This window comes from Poeciliopsis prolifica, unplaced genomic scaffold (assembly GCF_027474105.1).
Source record: "Poeciliopsis prolifica strain line A6 unplaced genomic scaffold, Auburn_PproV2 SCAFFOLD019, whole genome shotgun sequence".
Lineage (NCBI taxonomy): Eukaryota > Metazoa > Chordata > Actinopteri > Cyprinodontiformes > Poeciliidae > Poeciliopsis > Poeciliopsis prolifica.
In genome coordinates this window covers 4,521,985-4,542,174 of record NW_026562394.1, presented here as the reverse complement: position 1 = coordinate 4,542,174, position 20,190 = coordinate 4,521,985, and the positions used below count along the sequence as shown (strand labels likewise).

Below are 20,190 nucleotides of genomic sequence, written 5' to 3'. Positions count from 1 at the left end.
CAAGGAGCGAAGCCCAGAGGAATTCACACGCGTCCGAGATCCGAGTCAGTGAACAGCGTCCTGCTCTCCGCCTCGTCGGCTCTCCCCTGCTGCACTGGGAAAAGACAACAGATCAAACACACAATTACTCTTGCTCACAGTTTGCTTTGTCAGACAGATGACAGGTTTCATGAAAAAGAGGGAAGGACAGCAACAGAAACCGAGATAAGAGGAAGGAGAAGTAGTAAAAGGAAAATGAGGTAAACCGTTGAATCATAAAAGTTGCGCTGACGCGTCTCTGTTCATACCCTGAAGAGCCACCAATGCGTTTCGTATCAGACCATCAAGAATGGATTGACGATAAGAATTCATTTTCCAAAAGAAAAATTTAGCACAGAGAAAAAAAACATCACCAAAAACAACACCTTACCGGCAGTGAAGCACGGCAGTGGCAGCATCATGCTCTACAGATAAGCATGAACAGTTCTAATGATCAAAACAGATCCAAAACACTCAGGTGTCCTTTTAGAAAGCTCCAGATGAAGATGGACTCAGCATTGCTGAGTGCAAGCAAAGTTAACAAAAGAATGACTTTATGAACAGAAATCTAAAGTTTATGAACTAAATCTGAAATTAAATCAGATTATGTTCTCATAATCTGATGGATTTGAATAAGTGTGACAATGCAGAGAGTAAAAGAAAATGTGGTGGAGGAAAAAAAAATACTCGATTGTGTCCACATTTACATAATTTCATATTTTTCGACAGATTTGTTTTTCAGCTCAGCACAAGACGAGTCACATTTAATAGGGGTAAGTTTTAAATAAGTCTTTGTCAGAAAATACATTTAAATCCACTGGGGGTCGAAATAATTGGAGACTCAAAAAGAATTCAAAAAGGATTTCCTTTGTGAAATGCAGTGGGTAAAAAAGTCCCTGACTATTTATTTATACATATCTGAGCTTTACAAATGTTACCATTTCAGAAAATTATATAATTTATTCTGAGTATGATACAAACCAAGTTTCACTTTAGAGTTCTGCCACAACTTATCACAAAATCTCTTTAAAAGCAAACAGCAAAGACCACACACATCAGCTGTTTTCAAAGTCATGTTTATTGTTACATGTAAAGCACTTGGGAGAATAGACATGAACAAAAGACCAAATTCAATTTGGCCATCGTCATAGCACATCGTCAAGCTACTCGGAATGAAGTAACTGTATTTGGTAATGTTTAATATGAGCAGAAAACAAAGAGAAACCCTTGAAGCACAAATACAAATCATTTTTGATAGTTGAAGGCACTGCATGAAGCCAGGAGAGTCAAGTCAGCCTGCTCACCATCGAATGGACTCACAGTGATACAAAGCTAAAAATTCCCAATGCAACACAAATCAAGACATCCTTAAAGACAGCATTTACAGCATGTTGCATGATAATCCCAAGAAAAAGAAAACGAGATTACGAGGGAATACAAACAGCATTTCCTCCCACAGGTCATCACCACAAACTGACCTCAAGGCTTCTGTTTTCTGATATGTAGACGTCCGTGGAGTCCCTACTGAAACACTCGCACGTCATCGAGTAAGAGAACATGTTTGCGCCTCTTTTTTCTTCTTTTAAAGTGTCCTCCACCCGAACTTTAAACCTCTCTGACTTACTTTTGGCCTTCTGATGCATATATTGAAAGGTAAAGCACTCAGGAATGTCTGTTGCTTGGTCGAGGAGATAATTGAATTATCAGCCATGGCAGAAATATGTAAACAACCTTGCAGCCGGTACATTATGCATATTTGTATTGGGGGAGGAAAAAAAACAAAAACAAAAAAAACAGCATTCTTATAAATGAGCGTAGCAGGTTGATAAGAGTCGCCTCTGGAGATTTTCCATCCTGAAGCTTCACCTTCAATAAAAAGGATCCTTCAGAAAACACCTCTGTGTATGAGAAGAGGTAGAGGATGCATGCAAGTGTATGATTCTGACTCATTTTAAGGCAAAAAACCCCAAAAACAAAACCAAAACAAATCTTCATTTCTTCGGTTGAGGAAGCTCTTTCAAAATGCTAATTGTTTTTTTTGGGGGGGGCAGGTGAGGGGAAGTGTTAAGTGTCCCTGTGATCCGAGCTTAAGCGCGTTTCATCCCTCGTCCCATCAAGCAGGCAAAGACGGTCATCACCATTTTTGGCTTGACCTCCACCAGGTCCTCAGGCAGGGCGTAGACGCGAGCGCCGATCTTCCTCGCCATAGAAATGGCATATCTGCAGAGGAAATGGGCGTTTACTGATGTAAGCTGTTCACATGTTAGCAGCACAACTGGTCTGGCACGAAACTTTCATGACGAACTTGAGGGGAAAAAAAAAATACCAGTTTCACAGTTTTACAATGAAAAAGAAGTAATAATTGATGATATTTAACCTGATCCAGTTACATGGAAGACTTTTTAAGGAATCATGATTAAATTCAGGCTGTCAAAAAGTTTGGCTGCTCAAACATTTATTTATTTTTTGTCAGTATTGATGTTTCAGATTATGTAGCACACTTTGAAATCAGATCAAGATGACCAGAGGAAGCAAAGAGCTGAGTTTTCATAAGATTATTTACGTTTTTATAGAACAAAAACTACTTTGTTTTGAAAATTAGAGTTAGGATTCCATATTTTTGTGTGCATAACATTAATTTGTGGAGCAAAAATATTCAGCACTTGCTAAATATAGTTTTAATTTTCAAGTAAATATCCCTGTTAACTCTTTTGTGTAGATGTGTTCTTTTTAGAGAAAAATCTTCATTGATCGACAACAGCAACAGTGTGGGGAGGGGCTGATGCAACTTCACTCAAAGCTCCATACAACTGAAGAAAACCCAATCCTGACATTTCATTAAAACAAATGAAGCCATCGTAACAGGAGGACAGAAAAAGTAAACGGCTTAAAACAAAAACTTTTGTGGGGTGGGTTAATGAACCCATATCTTAACTCAATTTCACATTTTTTCACTGAATTCTTACTTGGCATTGTCCAGTTTGTCGTCTTCAGAGAGTTTGCCGGTTTTAACCAGGTCAAAGTTGATGCTGCCAGGTTGAATGGCATCAATCAGCTCCAGCACTGCCAGACTGCTGCTTATCTCCTTGTCCTGAACATAAACGCAAAGATCGCAACAAATTGACCAAAAGCCACAACAGCAAAAAGGACCACGATTATTTCCACAATACAACCAGGAGGGTTTACCTTAAAACTTGAAATCTTGGTGGATTTTCCAGCCTCTGCCAATGTTTTGTTCACCCATCTTACGATGATGTCATCATTTACTTTCTCTCCGTCACCCAGTTCCTCCAGTACATTCAATGTGTATCTAAAAGAAGCAGCGTAGCCATAAAATGAAAGTGCAAAGAACAAAATATCGGACAAACGAGGACAGGGTCTGCTTTAATTCATAAAGACGATCCACTTTAATGTGGACGCCATTTTGATTTTTACAGTCAATTCTTTTGGTATTGATCACATGTTCCGGATGGAAACTATAAATTGGTATCACTAATCTTACTACACAATTTAAAGCAGCACTATAGTTTTTTTTCTTAATATATGCATTTAAAATGTGTCGAGTTATTTGCAGTGTGATGAGGTAGATATCTCAGAGATACTGACAAAATGTTCTGGAGGTGTTAATACATTTGAAAGATACTGTTGTGACATGTAATTTAAAAAAAAAACAAAACACTAGTGTACAGTTATGCTCTGATCATGTGATTATTTCCCAACAAGCTGACCATTTCCTCATAATGCATCTAAAATGTGACATTGTGATGCAGTACCTCCTCATGAGCTGCCACACCAGTGCCAGAGTCAGGGTGGGATTGCCATCGTTCAAGTCCTGCCCGCCGATGCCAACAAGAGAAAACTTGGTTGTTTTGCCCAGCTCCACTGCATAGTTACAATTCTCCAACTGAGGGGCGGACAATACAAGCGTCAACACAAGACGGCAAAAGCCTGGAAACAGAATTGAAAGGACTCCGACAAACTACCTTTTTCATATTTGTTCCCAGTTTGGGATAAGGCGGCTTGTTGACCTTGTTCCAATCTACCTCCACTTTGATTCTCTCGTAGAGCTGAAGGATGACCATGGCATCCTGCAAATCTCTGCAGCAACATCCAGCAGATTAGGAAACATCAAACCCGTCCATGTCAGAGTCCTCAAAGGGGCTTTGTGGTTCGTTTCTGTAGGCAGTACTTACCCATACAGATGGTTCACAGTGGGGTTCACGCCCAGGGAGTTCATCCAGTTTCTGAATGTTCTCTCTTCTCTTGTCTCACCTAATCCAGAAAGGATTGTGGGATTTAGAGGACTTAATTGTAACTGCTAATTGTGTTTTACAATAATTTTCATTGTATGCAGCGTATAACTAATAAAGCCGGAGAGTAGACGTTACTTTTTATTTCAAAATGTTGTATCTGACTCTTCTGTGGCAGAAACCTAAAAACAGTTCCATTTCATCTCTGTCTGCCAGAGAGCAGTGCTGAAAGGACTGAATGTTTCCATTTGAGTAATAATACCAACAGAGTGACACATCAGCTGATCAGAGGCTACATGGTCTGATATAATCCGTTCCTCTGCTCCTTTTTTCTTCTTGCACGCAGTTCGTTTTGCATTGCATCAACCTTTTGGATCATTTCACCGGACGCCCAATCGCCTGTTGGTCCGAGTAGCGGCGCATCACCTTCATAGGGGCTGCGATGGGTTGATCTTCAATTACTCTAATTCTAATGTTTGTTGGTGGTAACAGTGTTTCCACCGCCTCTCCCAACTCACAGCTTCTGACTACTGTGTTGCGATATACATACTGGTTACTATCGGAGCTTAGCCAATGGTGTAAACCTCTCCAAGTTTGTTGTTTTGTTGAATGTGATAGCAGTGTTTTGTTTTTTTGCTCCCTCTCCCAACTTTGAGACTTGTCTGCCTTGGGCATGATCACCTGGTGGAGAACATGGTCACTGTGGCTCCATCTAAGAAGAGGAGAGTGTCATCTGATCAGGGTCTTTCCACAAGAGTTGAGTAGTTGTTTGCAGAACTGCCAGAAATTAAATCTTTTTTTCCAGGCATGCCAGTTGGACACGTCGATGGCATGTTCTCTTCTCCACCCATGCCTGAGTTGGCTGCAGAGGAGGATGTGTTGTCTTTGGCTGCCTGTCACTTTAGAAGTGGAGGAGAAGTGCAGTCTATTCTCAGATTGAGACTGGTTCACTCCCTTCGTCTCAGAGTGCAGCTAGTGGTTTTGGTGACAGCTATATGCAGGACATCATGCAGGTGACTTCCTCTGTAAAGTTTGCAACATCAGAGGTTATGCTGGCCACTTTGGCACATCTCACGTTTGCTCTTTCTGCATACCGTCAGGAGTCTAGTGGCACAACTACAGAAATTTGCTGCAGTGATTCAGACCTCGCATCATTAAAGCCTGGTGGCTTCTTTCAGCAACTCCTCTGGCAGTAAGTAGGGATGAAATCGAACGAAAGCGGTGACCGCCAGAGAGTCTGCGTTACAGACAGACTTTTGTCGTTGCAATTTAATTCTGAGGATTTATTTTTCCATACGCACCCCCCAGAAGGTCCCAGTCGATGTCCTCGTTCTCCGGTTTGGTCAGCGCTGGGTATTTGTTGAACAGATTGGCCACAAAGGCGAGGTTGAGTTTGGGGTTCCCGCTGACGACGTCAGTCGGGGTGACAAACTGTCGACAGCCGAGCCGGTCGGCCTGCTGCAGCATAGCTTCTGCCCTCTTCAAGTCATCTTTCTCCTGAGAGACACACAGATGCCACACACATGTTCGGGTGAGAACTGCAGCACAGTTGGCAACGCGTGGAGAGATTCAGCTGTGGGAGGTCAATGTGCTTACGTTGAAGCCGCCCATGTTGATGTCGATGCGTGGCTGATTCTCCTCTGTGCCTTTAGGGGAGATTTGATTCAAAAGGTGGAAATAGGCCTTTGAGTCCTATGAACAAAAATATAATTAATAAATAAGTTATTTGGGTCTTTATGCAGAAAAAAATAATTAATAATAAAGCAATTGTAAAATGGGACTCCACAACCAAATACAGAAAAACTTTCCAAAAGTATTCATAACCTTTGAACATTTTGTTACATCACAACCACAAGTTTCGGTGGGATTTTATGTGATCAAGCAAAGACATCCACAGCTTTTAAAATCTTTTACAAATTAAAAATCTGAAAAGTGCGTAAAACATTTGTATTTAGCACCCTTTATTCTGAAGCCCATAAATAAGTTCCAGCTGTGCATTTTCGAGGCTGGGAACAACAATCCTAAACATACAATTGTTAAAAACAGCCATTTTAAGGCCAATCTCAACTATTTATTTGTTACTTAAAAGAAACTGATATTTTAAATTCAATGACTACACTGAACTTTGTATCACCAAATCAGACTACGCCTTCATTCCTATTAAAGGAGCAGCTGAGGTGGGTATGTGGGTGAGGTTGGTAAACATAAATATGAGCTACCTTTGCTGGTGTCTGCTGTGTTGGTGGATTTAGTTACTGGTCATGTGGAGTTTGATGATGGGTTTAAAATCCCACATCCTCTCCTTTCAATTCATTTAGACTTTTAAATATAAAACTAGACCATCCTTGCCTTGATGTCTGAACTGAAGTTGTTGATCTTTGGATAGCCAGCGTTCTCCAGGTGAAAGTTGGCCCAGCGCAACAGCAGCTCCTCCGGCGACAGCTTCATCAGGTCCTCCAGGGTTTCCCCGTCTCTCAGCAAGGCCGCAAGCGCTGGGGAAGGGTGACAATCATCCGTTAATCTACTCGATAACACACCACTGAGCCCCGGTGAGGGGGCTTATGCATGTGTTATGTAACTGTAACCTCTCCCTTATACCTTCGTTTCTGCTGAGCTCGATGTCGGCAAAGAGGCCAATCTTGATGATCTGCCACAGGAGGCCCAGCACCAGATGGGGCTTCCCTTCTTTCAGGTCCAAAGCGCCGATGTTCACCACATGGCAGCCGATGGCAGACGCCGAGTTCAGAGCCAGGTTCAGGTTTTCCTGGAGAGCAAGGGTCAGATGTTTTAGCGCCTGCTGGAAACTAACAGAACGCCTCCGATAACCAGTCAAACTTACCTGTGTTGTAAATGGGGTCAGCTTCTTTTTATTGATTGTTCTCTCGTCGATGGTGTCTGGCACTGACAGATTGATCATTTTGCTGTTTGAAAAACAAAAATAAATGATCAGTTTTCTGCAATATCCATTTGAAGTTATAAAATGATAACCAAAAAAAAGAGATTAGGTTTTTAGGGCTCAACAAATCATTTTTTATCCAATATTTTCATGAAAATAGGAGGTAACATAATCATAATGATCATATGTTGTCGTTTCAGCGTGGAGCATATTCAGTCTGACTAAGATTCAGGTTTATCAAATTTATTCCACTACCACTGCTGGTGAGAAGTTTATAATTTGGACATTTTTGGAGTTCTGCACATTGCAGCCTAATTATAAAAAAATTACCATTTTCAATTTGGTTTAAATATTTGTGAGTTTAAGCCATTCTAATGTTGGAAAAACAAGCATAGATATTTATCCCTTTATAACAATTTAAATAAATTTCTTTAGAGACAATTTTTTTTTTTTTTTAATCGTCCAGCATTATTATATTTACACGATCTCGTCATACATTGTCATCTACCCAGAATACAACCAGAGGAGTGCAGGTGACCTTATGTTGCTGTGAGACGGGGGACTCACCAGAGCACAATGCCGTCTCCCACAGTCTTGAACAGAGCGTCTGTGTTGGGATCCATGGGCAGGACATGTTGACAGTCGGGATCCTTTTCCAGAGCTGTGTTGATCCAGTTCACAAAAGCATATCGTTCCTCCTCTGCAAGTGAATGTGGGCACCAAATTTGTTAAAGTTAAAAACCACCTTTATTTGTTTCCATTAAATCAGTTTTTGTTCCATTTTCCCATTTCCATTAAAGGTGTGACCAATTCTAATCCATTATTTTCCCATGGAAAGCACTCCAAGCTCAGTTCCTTTGTGTTCACCTGTGACTCCGAGCTGGAAAGTTCCACTGATTAAAACTATTAGTAAATCAACACGTTCTCCCTGCTTTAAACATGCCAAGCCCCGCCAGCTGTGCAAGAAGACGTATTTCTTTCCACCTTTACCATTTGAAGACAAAAATAATATATTTGCAAGTATATTCGCACCCCATGCGTGCCACTGATGTAATGAGACATACACTGTCAGGAATGACTTCCCGTATAAACAAATTATTAGAGTATCTTTCCACTGTTGCTACATTTGCTCTGAATGAATGTTTGATACAAAAAGTCAACAACTGCTTACAATCAGCTGGATGTTCTTATATTTTTTTTTATCAATTGCCATTACGTGATTAACTGAAGTTGGTATTGCATTGATTGATTAAACTGGAATGTGCGACTTTAGATATTAATATATGAACTAATCTTTTGGGCTTGACTTATAAAGTGCTATGGTCCAACATTAGCTCAGAAACTGAGGAATTAAATTCCACTGCACTTTATGCAGCCTTAGGTTTCTTTCTCTGGAACTGAAACACACAGGGTTCAAAGTCAACAGCTCACAACAAACATTGGAGTCACATACCAGAGTACGAGTGTTGTGTGCCTTCGCTTGACAGCTCCGATGTCCCGCCAATCGCTAGGATGCCCTCTTTTTTGTTGATGGCCTTGAGGAACGTTTTTGCAACTTGACTGCCCTTCAGCTCCTTGACAATCTGACACAATAAGAAAGAATAATCAGAAAGACAGCAACGATATTCGAGTCCATTCACTGTAAATCTGCACTGGAAGAGGACCGATTATCTGTTTGACAAACAAAGATTAGTGTTAGACGACTTGAACATAAACAGACTAAAGCATACTAAACTGGTAGTTTCAAGCAAAGTAAGACTGATATACAATACTATAAAAATGTACCTTTTCTTCTAATTATATTGGCTGCAAACGGACGAACCTTATGAGAGATTTTACTTCAGAAATGGAAAAACACTCAAAACATGACCAACTTATTTTATTCACAGTACAATAAAGTTGCCATCAATCACATATTGGACACATTCACTGCACAAACGTTCACAACAAATTAGGTTTACACAATATCGCTTTATATAAATAAAACAAACCAGCAGAGTCTCTACACATCTGCTGGTTCAGTATCTGAGCAGAAGCGTGTTCAAGTTTTTAATTTGTGCAATAAATGCTTCCACTACCCGACACAAGAGTTGACGCTAAAAACACAAACCTCGTTTCTTTGTTCACATCAGGCCACATTGAAAATTTGTTGCTTTATGAAGTTGTAAAAATGTAAGTTGTAAATCAAATCTCCAAATAAAAAAACAGATGCCACTGTCACTGTCCATTCAATAAAAATGTAACAAAAATGTCAAAGCTGTACATGAAAGACAAACGTCCACTTTTGCTGCACTCAGTTTCATCAAAAGCCTGAACTGATGCATTTTGTACACGTCAGTGGCAGGTGTGTGTTGAATATGGAAAATAGCCTCAGGTTCCTCAATGTCACATGTGCATAACTTCTGAATGAAATGACTCAAACAAACAGTAGTAGGCTCTCTGTATTGTAGCCAATGCTTTGGGCCAAACGGGTTGATTCAGCATAGAGCCGAATGATTTTAAAAAAGAAAGCTCCACCAAGACGTTGTTTGAATGCGTCTCCCCAGTCCAACCACTAAAACTTGGTTGACATTGCAAAATGTCAATGGATATTTTGGTCACAGAAGTAATAGCCAACATTTTGATTATAATATACCAGGAAAATTAATTCACTGTGGTAATAATGAAACATCCTGTGCTAATAAAGATAATTATCTTTCAAAATATGATTAAAGCCATCAATATTTTGCAAAGCGTAGCACTATAGTTTCACTAACTGATGCAAGTATGTGGCGACTTAGACGATTGATTTTATTTTAGGAGCATTATTTATGCTGTCAAGACTACAGCTAAGAACACATTCAAAAATAAAAAATCTCTAAAAATAAAACCAAGTTCCACATTTGTTGTTGCATGAATCAGTTTCTCTAGCGATGAATCAAGGATATTTTTAGTAATCCGGATTTAATTTCTCCAACATATCTAAGCCTTAAATGGCTCTGGAGAAGTTAAGGAAACTATTAAAACATCTGAGGTTGTAATGGATGTGTGGGGTTTTCATAGCAAGTGTCAACTAGTAAAACGCTCGATGCTTCCTGCTGCTGAGGCTATCAGTGCTGGATCAGTGAGCTCAGCCCCACAGACATTGGTGTGACCACAATGAGCTATTCAGCTTGGCATTACTCAAAATGTTTAAAGAGCCACAGCAGGCTTCACCACAAGCACACACAGTGGTGCAGGACGCCAACTTCAGTTACTCATGGTCTCCAAGTGGCAGAGGTCACCGCAACAAGACAACTTTGACCAAATGATGATAAAGCGCCACTAGCATCTGCAAAATGTGCATGTTTTTATTCTTAACATGTATTTAGCTCGCGCTGCTAAGGGTAAAACCATCTTAAGTAGTGCTTTGTCAAAGAGTTAGGATTCACTTCCGTTTCACAGGAATCCCATAAAGTTGCTTTGAAAGTATTTATACTGTTTGAAATTCAAATGAGGCAAAATGTAAAAAAGGTTCAAAGGGTATGTCTAATGAGTTTACACATGTGGAGGCTAAAATATCTGTCTATCCTTTGAAAAAAAATCTCTGGTTAAAATTGGACAAAAGGTTTTTCCATTAATTCTTAATCCGATTTAAGTCTGGACTCCAACCTTCACCCCCAGTGTATAGTTATTTTGTTTTGTTTTCTTTTACTCTCCCATCTTCCAAACTCAAATGAAAGAAAAACTCTGCATGATGCTGCCTCTGCTAGATCTGGACACAAATATACCTTTATGATAATTTGTTAGACAAAAAAAATCTGAACCGGAAAAACTGTACAATTTTCCCTTCTACTTCCAAGTTACGGCATAAACTACTTTATTGATCCAAGTTGCGTTTGTAACAAGGTAATATCTGGTAAAGTCCAGTGGGTAGGAAAACTTTGGCAGGGGTTAGGCAACCTCATTATTTTTTCAATGCATTACTCATCTCATATCATATTGTGACAATTTAGTGGCAATTTCAAAAATTTGTTTTAGAGAAGCTGCATACTGTGGCTTTAAGGCAGAGGATATTTAGCACTAAAATATTCACTAGAAGCTTTATTTAGCTTACCGACAAAAATTCTTCAAAGCTGATTTTGTTGTCCTTGTCGCGGTCGAGTTTCTGCAGGATTTCCCGGATCATGTATCCTGGCTGGGGGTGGCCGCTCTCTGACAGAAGCTCGCCAAGCTCATTATCAGAAATATATCCATTTTTGTCCAGATCTGGAGGAAAAACAGAAGCAGAGGATCCAGATGACTCGACAGCTGGAGCACATCTCAAAATGCCAAACCTGGGATGATAACTAATGACTACATATCCTGAAATGCTGAACAGCTTTTGTGTCAAAATTGCTCAAATCTTCAGTCAAAGCATTAACCATGACAGCATTTTAAAATGACATAAAAAGTTGAGGACCGACTGGGGTTTTCTTCAGCCATTTGAGGTATGGAGAAAGAGCTCCACCTCCACTAAATGTTGCTGTGCATTGCTGGTCAGCTGGCTGAAGGAACGCTACCAAATTTTTCCCCCTGCTTACAAAAACAGCTAATGCAGATTTCTTAAGAAAAAACAAAGACAGTCATGGCAAACAAACCAAAGGAGCGCCACCCTCAGACTGGATTCTCAACCTTTCTTTGAAAAAAAAAAAAGGGACAGCAAAAATAAATATAACTACATTCATCAATATGTTGAAGCTGTGGCCACACTTACCAATTTTATCGAACATCGCCCTCATCTCTTCCGCCTCATCTTGCGTTATTTTTACGGACATTTTTCTGCGAGTGACCAGACGTGGTCAGTCGGAGGAAGGTGCGTCTGTGGAGAGATCAGAGTCATTGATCATTGTCTTAAAAAAAACATAGCAGGAAGTTAGATGATGTTATGCTTTGCAAAGCCTTCAGCATGTTCACCTAGGCAAGTCATTATTCCACCTTCCTCTAAAGCAAAACCTAAGAGTTACTCCCCAGATCTCCACTCCCGCCTCCTTCAGCTCTGTTAATTGCATAAGCTACTCCTTTCAGCTCTTCTCCTTTTCCCAAGCACGTTTGTTTAAACCAATCAGAGTAATTTCCTGTTTGCTCTATTGTGCAGCACAAGAAAGCACTGATAACAACCAGAAGAGCCAAGCATTCAGATATTTGTCTGATAAATCAGTTTTTTCCCCCTATGAGTAGCTTAAAAACAAACATACTTTTTTTTTCCTTCTTACAAAAAAAACCACAAAAAAAAAGTCAGCATGTGTACCCAGCAGCTGTAATTAAAAGCCATCAGAGCCATTTTGGTTTTGTCACAACAGGAAATAAAAAAAAAAAACTCGAAAATCCTTCTAACCCAGTAAAGTTACACGCTTTGACACGCAACGACGCAGGCCCCAAAAACTGGTTATTTAGCAGAACAAAAACCTCCGTGTTCCCAACGTCCTCTGAGGCAAAGTAACCGTCTAAAAATCCCAGAGAGAGAGAGAAAAAAGGGGGGGATTTTTTTTTTTTTTTTTTTTGGGTCAGGCCTTTTTTCCCGGTGCAGGAATGCTTGAGGCCAGGGCAGATCGGGCTTCACTTCACTGAGAGGTGTGAGTGTGAGGGAGTATGACTGCATCTCTGCGGCCAAACCGGAATGGCGGCATTCCTCCTAAAAAACAAGGCGAACTTCATTTTCCAGCTCCGTAGGATTCAAATCAAACCGTTTTTTTAATTTTTTTTTATTCAAGACAAAACTGCTCCACGATAATTAATCTGAATATATTTTTGCTATTACAGCAAATTAGCAAGCAATCTGTCACATAGTTGTGCCTGGAGCCACATTTTTCAAACCTTATTAGGAAATTCTGCAAGTTAATCCAGACCAATCAGATTTGGAGGTCATTCTTTTTTTCTTTTTTTTTTTTAAAGAATGAAGCACATTGTTTCGGCAAATCAGGAGCAAGTTGACAATGAACAAAGCCCTGCATCCTCCCCTGAATGAAACTAATAGTGGTTTAAAAAAAGATGATTCAACAACCATGTGGCCTGTGAGATGTGACTCAGTTCCTATGAAGCTTTTCCTGCAGACAAAACAAAAGGATGAATTAAGCCCAAAGTGCAGACTGATTCAAAACATCAGATTAGCAGATTCAGTTAGGCAAAATACCAACAATGTTGGTTTCTCTGCGTTTTCTGCAAAGCAACTCTAAATCAGGGCAAGTCAAACTCCTCAAACTAGGGAAAAAATGGCGATGCCAGCGTAGCTATATTTAACAGTTTTTTCCCTAGAGGATGTGAAAAGAAAAAAAAAAGTGTCTGACAAACCCGTCTATAAGCAGAGGCTGACAAAACATTACCTCACTCGCCGTCCCTCGTCCTGCTGCTGCTGCCCTCAGCAGACGGGGGTGGAAACAGGACAGGGGTTAAGTACATGAAGCAAGGGCACAGATGGCGGCGGACAAATGTGAGCCGGATCGCCGGCCGCGCAGAAGAATAGGGGGTCTGTAACCGCCGGGGACAAACCGCGGTAATAAATCCTGTGCCACGCTAGGAAAGGAGTCCCGAGTGTCAGGCCCCGAAAGACAGTTGGTCTCTTTCTGACAGCTGGACGGTGGAAACTCCTCACCAACTCAATGCTTCATCAGCTGCCTGAATGGAGAGGCCTGACAGGACGCCAATAGTTGGCTTTCAGGGCTGATGAAGGCCAAACTCCAAATTAGCCAGTTTTCTTTTTAAGACTTCATTATGCCACTTTGTAGCGTTTCACCCACCCACCAATAAAACAATGCTGAAACCTCAGACTCTGCAGCGTAAAGGGCCATTTCCATCAGGACAAACAAGAATCAGTTCAAATCTATAGAATCTGCAACCAGATTGTGGTTGCAGATTTCAAGGCCCCTTTGGAAAGTTGGTACAGACGGGGGACAGATGTAATGATGCATTTAAGGTAGCCATCTTGAATCCAGTTCAAGAAAAAGAGCAGTAAAGTGGTCTTGTATGTTGTAACTCAAAAACCAAACTGAGTGTGTCGGATTAAAACTAGAGTTTCCATCCACTTAGCCAAAAACAAGGTCAGCATATTAAAATCTCAGCCAAAATTACCTTTGCATTAAGATTTTTTTCCACACTTGCTAAACTAAAATTCTATACTTGTACAGAATTTGTAGAAACTATTGGTATTTATTCTAATAGATCTTTGAAAAATAAAGTCTTTTTTGGGAGCGCATGCGTCAGAGAATCCCCAAAACACAACAAGCTACTCTGCCAAAAAACAGGAAGACTTTACCTCAAATTTGGCCACTTCAGTACACAAATTATGTCATGTTGTACTTTTACACCGACAGACTCCATACCAAGACTATTCAGTCATATTTTCTAAGCATTACTGCCCTGCATATTTCAGATGTCTTCCTTATTCTAACACCTGATTCAAATGACTGCCTTTCAGCAAAAGCCTGTTAATCAGCTATCAAATAAATTCAGATGAGTTGAAATAGGAAAACATGTGAAACATGCAGCGCAGGGGGCCTGTAGGATCAGAGATGGGAAACATTATCCCAGGAGGTTACTATTTATTAAATAGTAAGAGTAATAAAAATGGTTCACATAATGAAAAATCTGGAAGAGGTGGTTATCTTGACTTTTTTGACTTGTATTTCAAGTGCAAACATTTTCATCATTGGATCTCCTTAATAACAGTCTGAGAACAGACTAAAAAACAAAAGATGCAACACTTTCATTTCATCGGTCTGCACAGCAAATATTGGCAATAATTATTTTTGATCAACTTAAAATCATAACTAAAAGAACTAGTCTGTAGTAGTTCTTTTAGTTCGGATTAGTGGTTAGATAGTTAGGAATGATCTTGCTATGACTTTTATCAGAGTAAACACAAAACCCTCACTAAAGCACAAGACAGAATCTGAACAAGAAGTGTGGATAGAGATACAAAAACATAAAATTAAAAACTTAAATCCAATTGTTTTCAATATTCCGGCTCATGTGTGTTGAAGCAGCTGCTAGACAGCTTTCCTCTTCAGTTCTGTTTCCTCTGAACTGTCTGTTATACTGCCTTATTTGACACCAAACAACAGCATTTAATTGTCGAGACAAAAAAAAAAAAAAAGAAAAGCGCACTGACGTGCTTTACAGTCGCCTTTGATTCACTCCCTGGAGCCAATTAAAAAGCGAAGGGCTGCACCCAGATGGCAGTGTTCAATGGGAAGGGCCAACACACCCCGCCCTGGCCCGGCCTCCGCCTCATTCGCATTTACGTGGGAAATGTGAGGCACACAAATAGAGTGGGCACCCTTCCCAAGTGTGGTCAAGTTCATATGCACACACCCTACAGCGCCTGTGAGGACACGGATGCCTCTTTTTTTTTTTAAACCGAGACGCAATCGGCTGCAGATGTGAGGCAAACTGAGTCACCAAACGCTCTGCCACACCAGACGCTTATTTCCTTTTAAAGGCTGTGAGCCGAGGAAAAGTTAAGCACTGACCCCCAGTGCGACAGGTGAGGAAGTGAGGATGACAGCACACACTGTCATCCTTTTACACAACTCTGATACTGTATGCTGCAGGAATAACGCCAGTAGGGGTTTAAGGCTAATACCATAAAGCAAAGATAAATGATAACACATCATGGAAATATTCAAATAAAGCTCTCCCTCCACACGCGTTCTACAACGGTCCCCACCGCCTGCTCTCTACAACCCAGACAAACCACTAAACGAATGCTTATTAAATAACAAAACATGTCAAAAACCATGTTCTGCATAAGGGGCCAAAATGAGAATCCAAACAAACAAAAACAGAAACTGGAGAATGTCATTAAGCAGGTGTCGCTGAATCAGTCGGGTTGGTCGCAGGTAAGCGGCCACACCTACACATGTTTACCATTACTCAACAAAAGCATTATAAAATATGATCCTTTAAATACAGCGTAGCCAGACAGTGCAGATTTCCGTGAAGCCATGAAAGCAGTTTCTGGAAGAGTCTTTGAGCAAGTAGAGATAAAGTTACACACAAAAAACAAACGAACAATATGTACATATGCCTTAAATGTATTACTGCTGTATTGATGTGGTTGCTTTGCAGCTTCAGTTGCTGGAGTCTAAACATTAAAAGCAGTTTATAATCCGATGTTTTGCACAGATCTTATGTCCATTTGGGAGAAAATCTGTCATCGTTTTCGTAATTTAAAGTACTTTTCTCTAAATTGCTAATATTCTACCGAGTGGCAGCTTTACTGGGTGGTGGGGGTTAGTGAAACACTTTCATTTTTAATTCTCTGGTAAAGTTAAACTGAAGGTAAAAAATGAAATTAGTCCAAAGAACCAATTAATTATACTTTAAGAAATTGATTTATTATGATCTCTTTATTGCAGGATCGAGTACTACCGGGGCACTGTCCCCCGCTGGCCCCCCATTTTGAACCGCCCATTGCTCTACCATGAAAAACTAGGAGATTACATAGACGCAATGTGTGTTTGATCAGGAGTCAAAATGTCATCTTTAGGTGTTACTGGCCTAAACGGAGGCTATCGGCAAATAGAAATATTTGCCTGAATAAAGTGACGGGAGTTTTCACCGCCTGTATGAAACAGAGCTGCCCCTCCCACACCTGTTTATGGACATGACCAGGCAGTTGACTAAAAAACAAAAGGTACAGAAAAAATTCCATTGCTTCCAGAGACACAGACAATCATTATGTAAAAGCTAAAGAAGAGCCACTCCCTTTATTTCTTAATTAAGGTAGCAGTGTTTTAAAACCAGTTGGGAAGCTACATGCTAATCAGAACACTTTTTTTTTTAAGTTAGTCTGCTTAAAAATAACTGGTAAAAAAAAAAAATATATATATATATATATATATATATATATATATATATACACAACTTTAATACTGTTATTTTAGCAGCTGGAAAAGCAGTTATAAATAAGTTTTGCTCATTTGTTCAGAAATGTTGCCATTTCACTCAGGCCTAAGCTTGTTTATTTATAGCAAAGTGTATGCATAATTTAAAATGTTTTCACTCTAAAAAGCAGCATATCATTATAAAACAACATGTAAGCTGATCGATGCCCTTGTGTTGAACAAGGTGAGAACACCTGAGTGCAGAAAGCAGAGCAACCTGTTCAAGCAGATGTTCACACACACACACACACATACGGGTGTGAGCGTTGAAAAAAAAAAAAGCCTTTTCATTAAACCTGACCACCCCTTCCTGACAGTCTGGTTTGTCCTCAACTCGATAACGTCACACTCCTAACGTCTGGCTTTAAAAAACACGAACAAGGAAACGTGCATGACTTTTCAGCTTGTTGTGAAGACAAACACAGCTGAAATGACTTCCAGTTTTTATTAAAAAAAAACAAAAACAAAACAAAACACAAAAATAAATGTACTGTCTGCACTGCTGACGGCATCAAAAGCAAACAGCCACTCAGGAGTCTATGGAGTGCACTGCTGGGGAACTGTTTTCACAACACACTGCTTGTAAAGTCAGAATATTCCTCCAGTGATGTGTTGTGTGGGTTTTGTGGAGGGGCTCAAACAGACTCGTTGTTCCAGCCACTCGTCCTCAAGTGGGATCCCAGATGTAAAAATGAGCTGCGAGCCCCACAATGACTTCAGGAAAAAAACACTCTGGTGAATCACTCAGTGCAGTAAACAAGTTTACACAGACACGTTTTCACTTCAAAAGAGAGGGGGGGGGATATGTTCCCACGCTGTTCAAATGGTCAATCTAATACTAAATGTTTGTTTTTTTTAAAAATTCCATCTATTTGGGCCTTTAATTGCATTTAAGGCACCAACCAATTAAGAAAAAGAAAAAGACGCGTTGTTATCGCGAGAAGACAGAGCACAGACTTTAGAAGGAGAGAAAAGGGCTATTACATGACATTTCAACCTGAATGGTGGGAAGCGTAGAGAAAAACCCGATAGAGGCTGAACGGTGCTGGCTCCACCTTTACAGCTTCCTCCAGCCAGTCTGCGGCCGAGTCGCCTCTTTTTCTGCCCCAGCTGTGACATTTTTTACTACAATACAAGCACAGTTCAAACGCCGCCGAGGATATTCCTCTGTACAAATGTTAAAACGCCAACTTGCACAAGCAGACTCCTCCCGTGTTCCAGTCTCCACGGGTTCATTTTTGATGCACGTTACATCCTCTGAAAAGTCACCCGCTCGGAAACAAAGTGAAGGGGGTTTTACACTCCTCAGTGATTTGAGTGCAAGGATGATGAGGGCGGCAGAGATGAACAAGCAGCGGCGCTGAAGCTCGTCAGCCCGGGACGGACATGCAAGTTTTACAGGCAGGAAACTGGAAATCCATCCCTGAGATACAGAAGACGGCCGCTGTCTACAGTAAGAACGAGACATAAAAAGAAAAAGATATCCCCCCCCGCACTCCCCCCCAAAAAAGACAAAATAAAGCCGTGAGAAGTTACTGGTCAAAAACAATTCCCCATAAAGTTGGTACTCACGATGTCGGTACTCCAGAAATTCCAGACAGCGTCCAGCTTTGCAGCCCTGCCTCCTCCACGTAGAGACAAAAGTAGACAGCAGGAATTTTGTCCCCGCCCTAATGGTGACCTCACCTCACAGGCCTTATGGAAGGCCAACAAGGCCAAAAATGTTAACACTGACTAATTGTGTCTTGTGAATCAACTGAATATGACTGTTTTACGTTGCACTCAGTCTCAGGCTGAACTGTGTATTATTAATTCTGATCTATTTATATCAATATTAATTTGATTAGTCTCTCTGTTTTATTGGCAATGATTTCACCTTTTTTTTTCATGTAAAGTGTCTTCAAATTACATTTTGTTGTGGAGTTGTGGCGTAAAAACAACCAAAAATTATTTGAAGCATGGAGTCCGGTCATGTTTGACACATTTTTAATTTTTGGATTGGTTACTAGCTGTTGCTTGTTTTCTCTTTTTAACTTGACTTTCTATATAAGTCTCACATTTCACATTTTAAAATAACTTTACTTTTTAATTGCATTATAATTTATTGGGATATAAACCAAGACTAAATTACACACAGATGGACTCCATTTGGTAATTAGAAGATTTCTGAAGGGAGAGAATTTTTGGGTGCAGTGCTGAATTCAAAAATGCTTACAATTTTGAAATTTTCTTCCATTTCTTAATTATTTGTCACACAAAATCAAAAATAAAACACTGTGAATGACTAAAAAACATCAGTTTAATTTGTAGGGTTATGCACCATATTTGTCTAAAACTCCTACAGTTAAAACCTATTTAAAATGCTCATGTTTTGTATTTCTCATTCACAGTTCATATTGGAAATAACCATAACTCAAATGAAAAAGCTAAAGTTTATGTTTTTCTTAAATATTTTTTTTAAACAAATGACAATACAATATATATATATTTTTATCATATTATATTTAGACAAATATGGAAGACACAATAATCCTATATAACTGAAGCTGTCAGAAAAGTTTTGTAATGTTCTTCACTTTACACATCAAAATCTGAAGCAAAAAGTATAATTAAACAAAAGATGAGGGATAAGAGACAGAAAGAATAGAATAAAGATAAAAGAGGAAGGTGGTATGATCGGATTCAAAAGAGAAGAAGAAATGAGAGCAGAGAGGAGAAATAGAAGAGAGGAAATACTATTAGAAAGATTAAGATTTTTATATCCTGCACTTCGCAGCTCATTACTCAGAAAACAGCAACATAATACAGGAAAATGTCAATATTGTGGGGGAAATGATACAAAAGAGCATATTATTTTAGTTTGTAGAATATATGAGAGAGATTAATGTTGGAGGAATTTAGAAAAAATAAATAAACATTTAATTTAATGAATATTTTACAGGAAAATTCATATAGAAAAAATATTTCTCTTAATTAGCTGAATATAATAAAACTTGCTTAAATGACATTTTGAGCCATACTCCATATCAGTAGGTGGCAGTAATGAAAACTCATCGTTTCTTGCCAACCGCTCATAAAATTCAAGACGAAGAAGTAGAAAGCGTAGCAGCAGCAGAAGAAGAAGATGGAGACGGCATCAGGTTAT

At 39.7% G+C, this 20,190-nt stretch overlaps 1 protein-coding gene across 1 annotated transcript; it reads right to left on the bottom strand.

Annotated features, from left to right (window-relative positions):
- Nucleotides 1-1,078: 1,078 nt before the first annotated feature.
- pls3 (plastin 3 (T isoform)) lies at nt 1,079-18,707 on the bottom strand. The gene is made up of 16 exons (XM_055043732.1): nt 18,618-18,707; nt 11,879-11,983; nt 11,240-11,391; nt 8,618-8,747; nt 7,732-7,864; nt 7,108-7,189; nt 6,867-7,032; nt 6,618-6,760; nt 5,865-5,960; nt 5,570-5,765; nt 4,212-4,290; nt 4,002-4,116; nt 3,792-3,922; nt 3,205-3,328; nt 2,985-3,109; nt 1,079-2,238 (listed from the first exon to the last, which is right to left on the bottom strand). The coding sequence occupies exons 2-16, from the start codon at nt 11,937-11,939 to the stop codon at nt 2,106-2,108; spliced, it is 1,866 nt and encodes a 621-aa protein (XP_054899707.1). The 5' UTR covers nt 11,940-11,983; nt 18,618-18,707; the 3' UTR covers nt 1,079-2,105.
- Between the last annotated feature and the right edge of the window lie 1,483 nt (nt 18,708-20,190).

What these genes read in the sequence shown, in the direction of transcription:
- pls3 (XM_055043732.1), bottom strand. Translation starts at nt 11,939, where the DNA reads ATGTCCGTAAAAATAACGCAAGATGAGGCGGAAGAGATGAGGGCGATG. An exon ending in CACACAACACTCGTACTCTG is followed by an intron (nt 7,865 to 8,617) that starts GTATGTGACTCC and finishes ATTCACTTGCAG; the next exon opens with AGGAGGAACGATATGCTTTT. An exon ending in TCAACATGGGCGGCTTCAAC is followed by an intron (nt 5,766 to 5,864) that starts GTAAGCACATTG and finishes TGTGTCTCTCAG; the next exon opens with GAGAAAGATGACTTGAAGAG.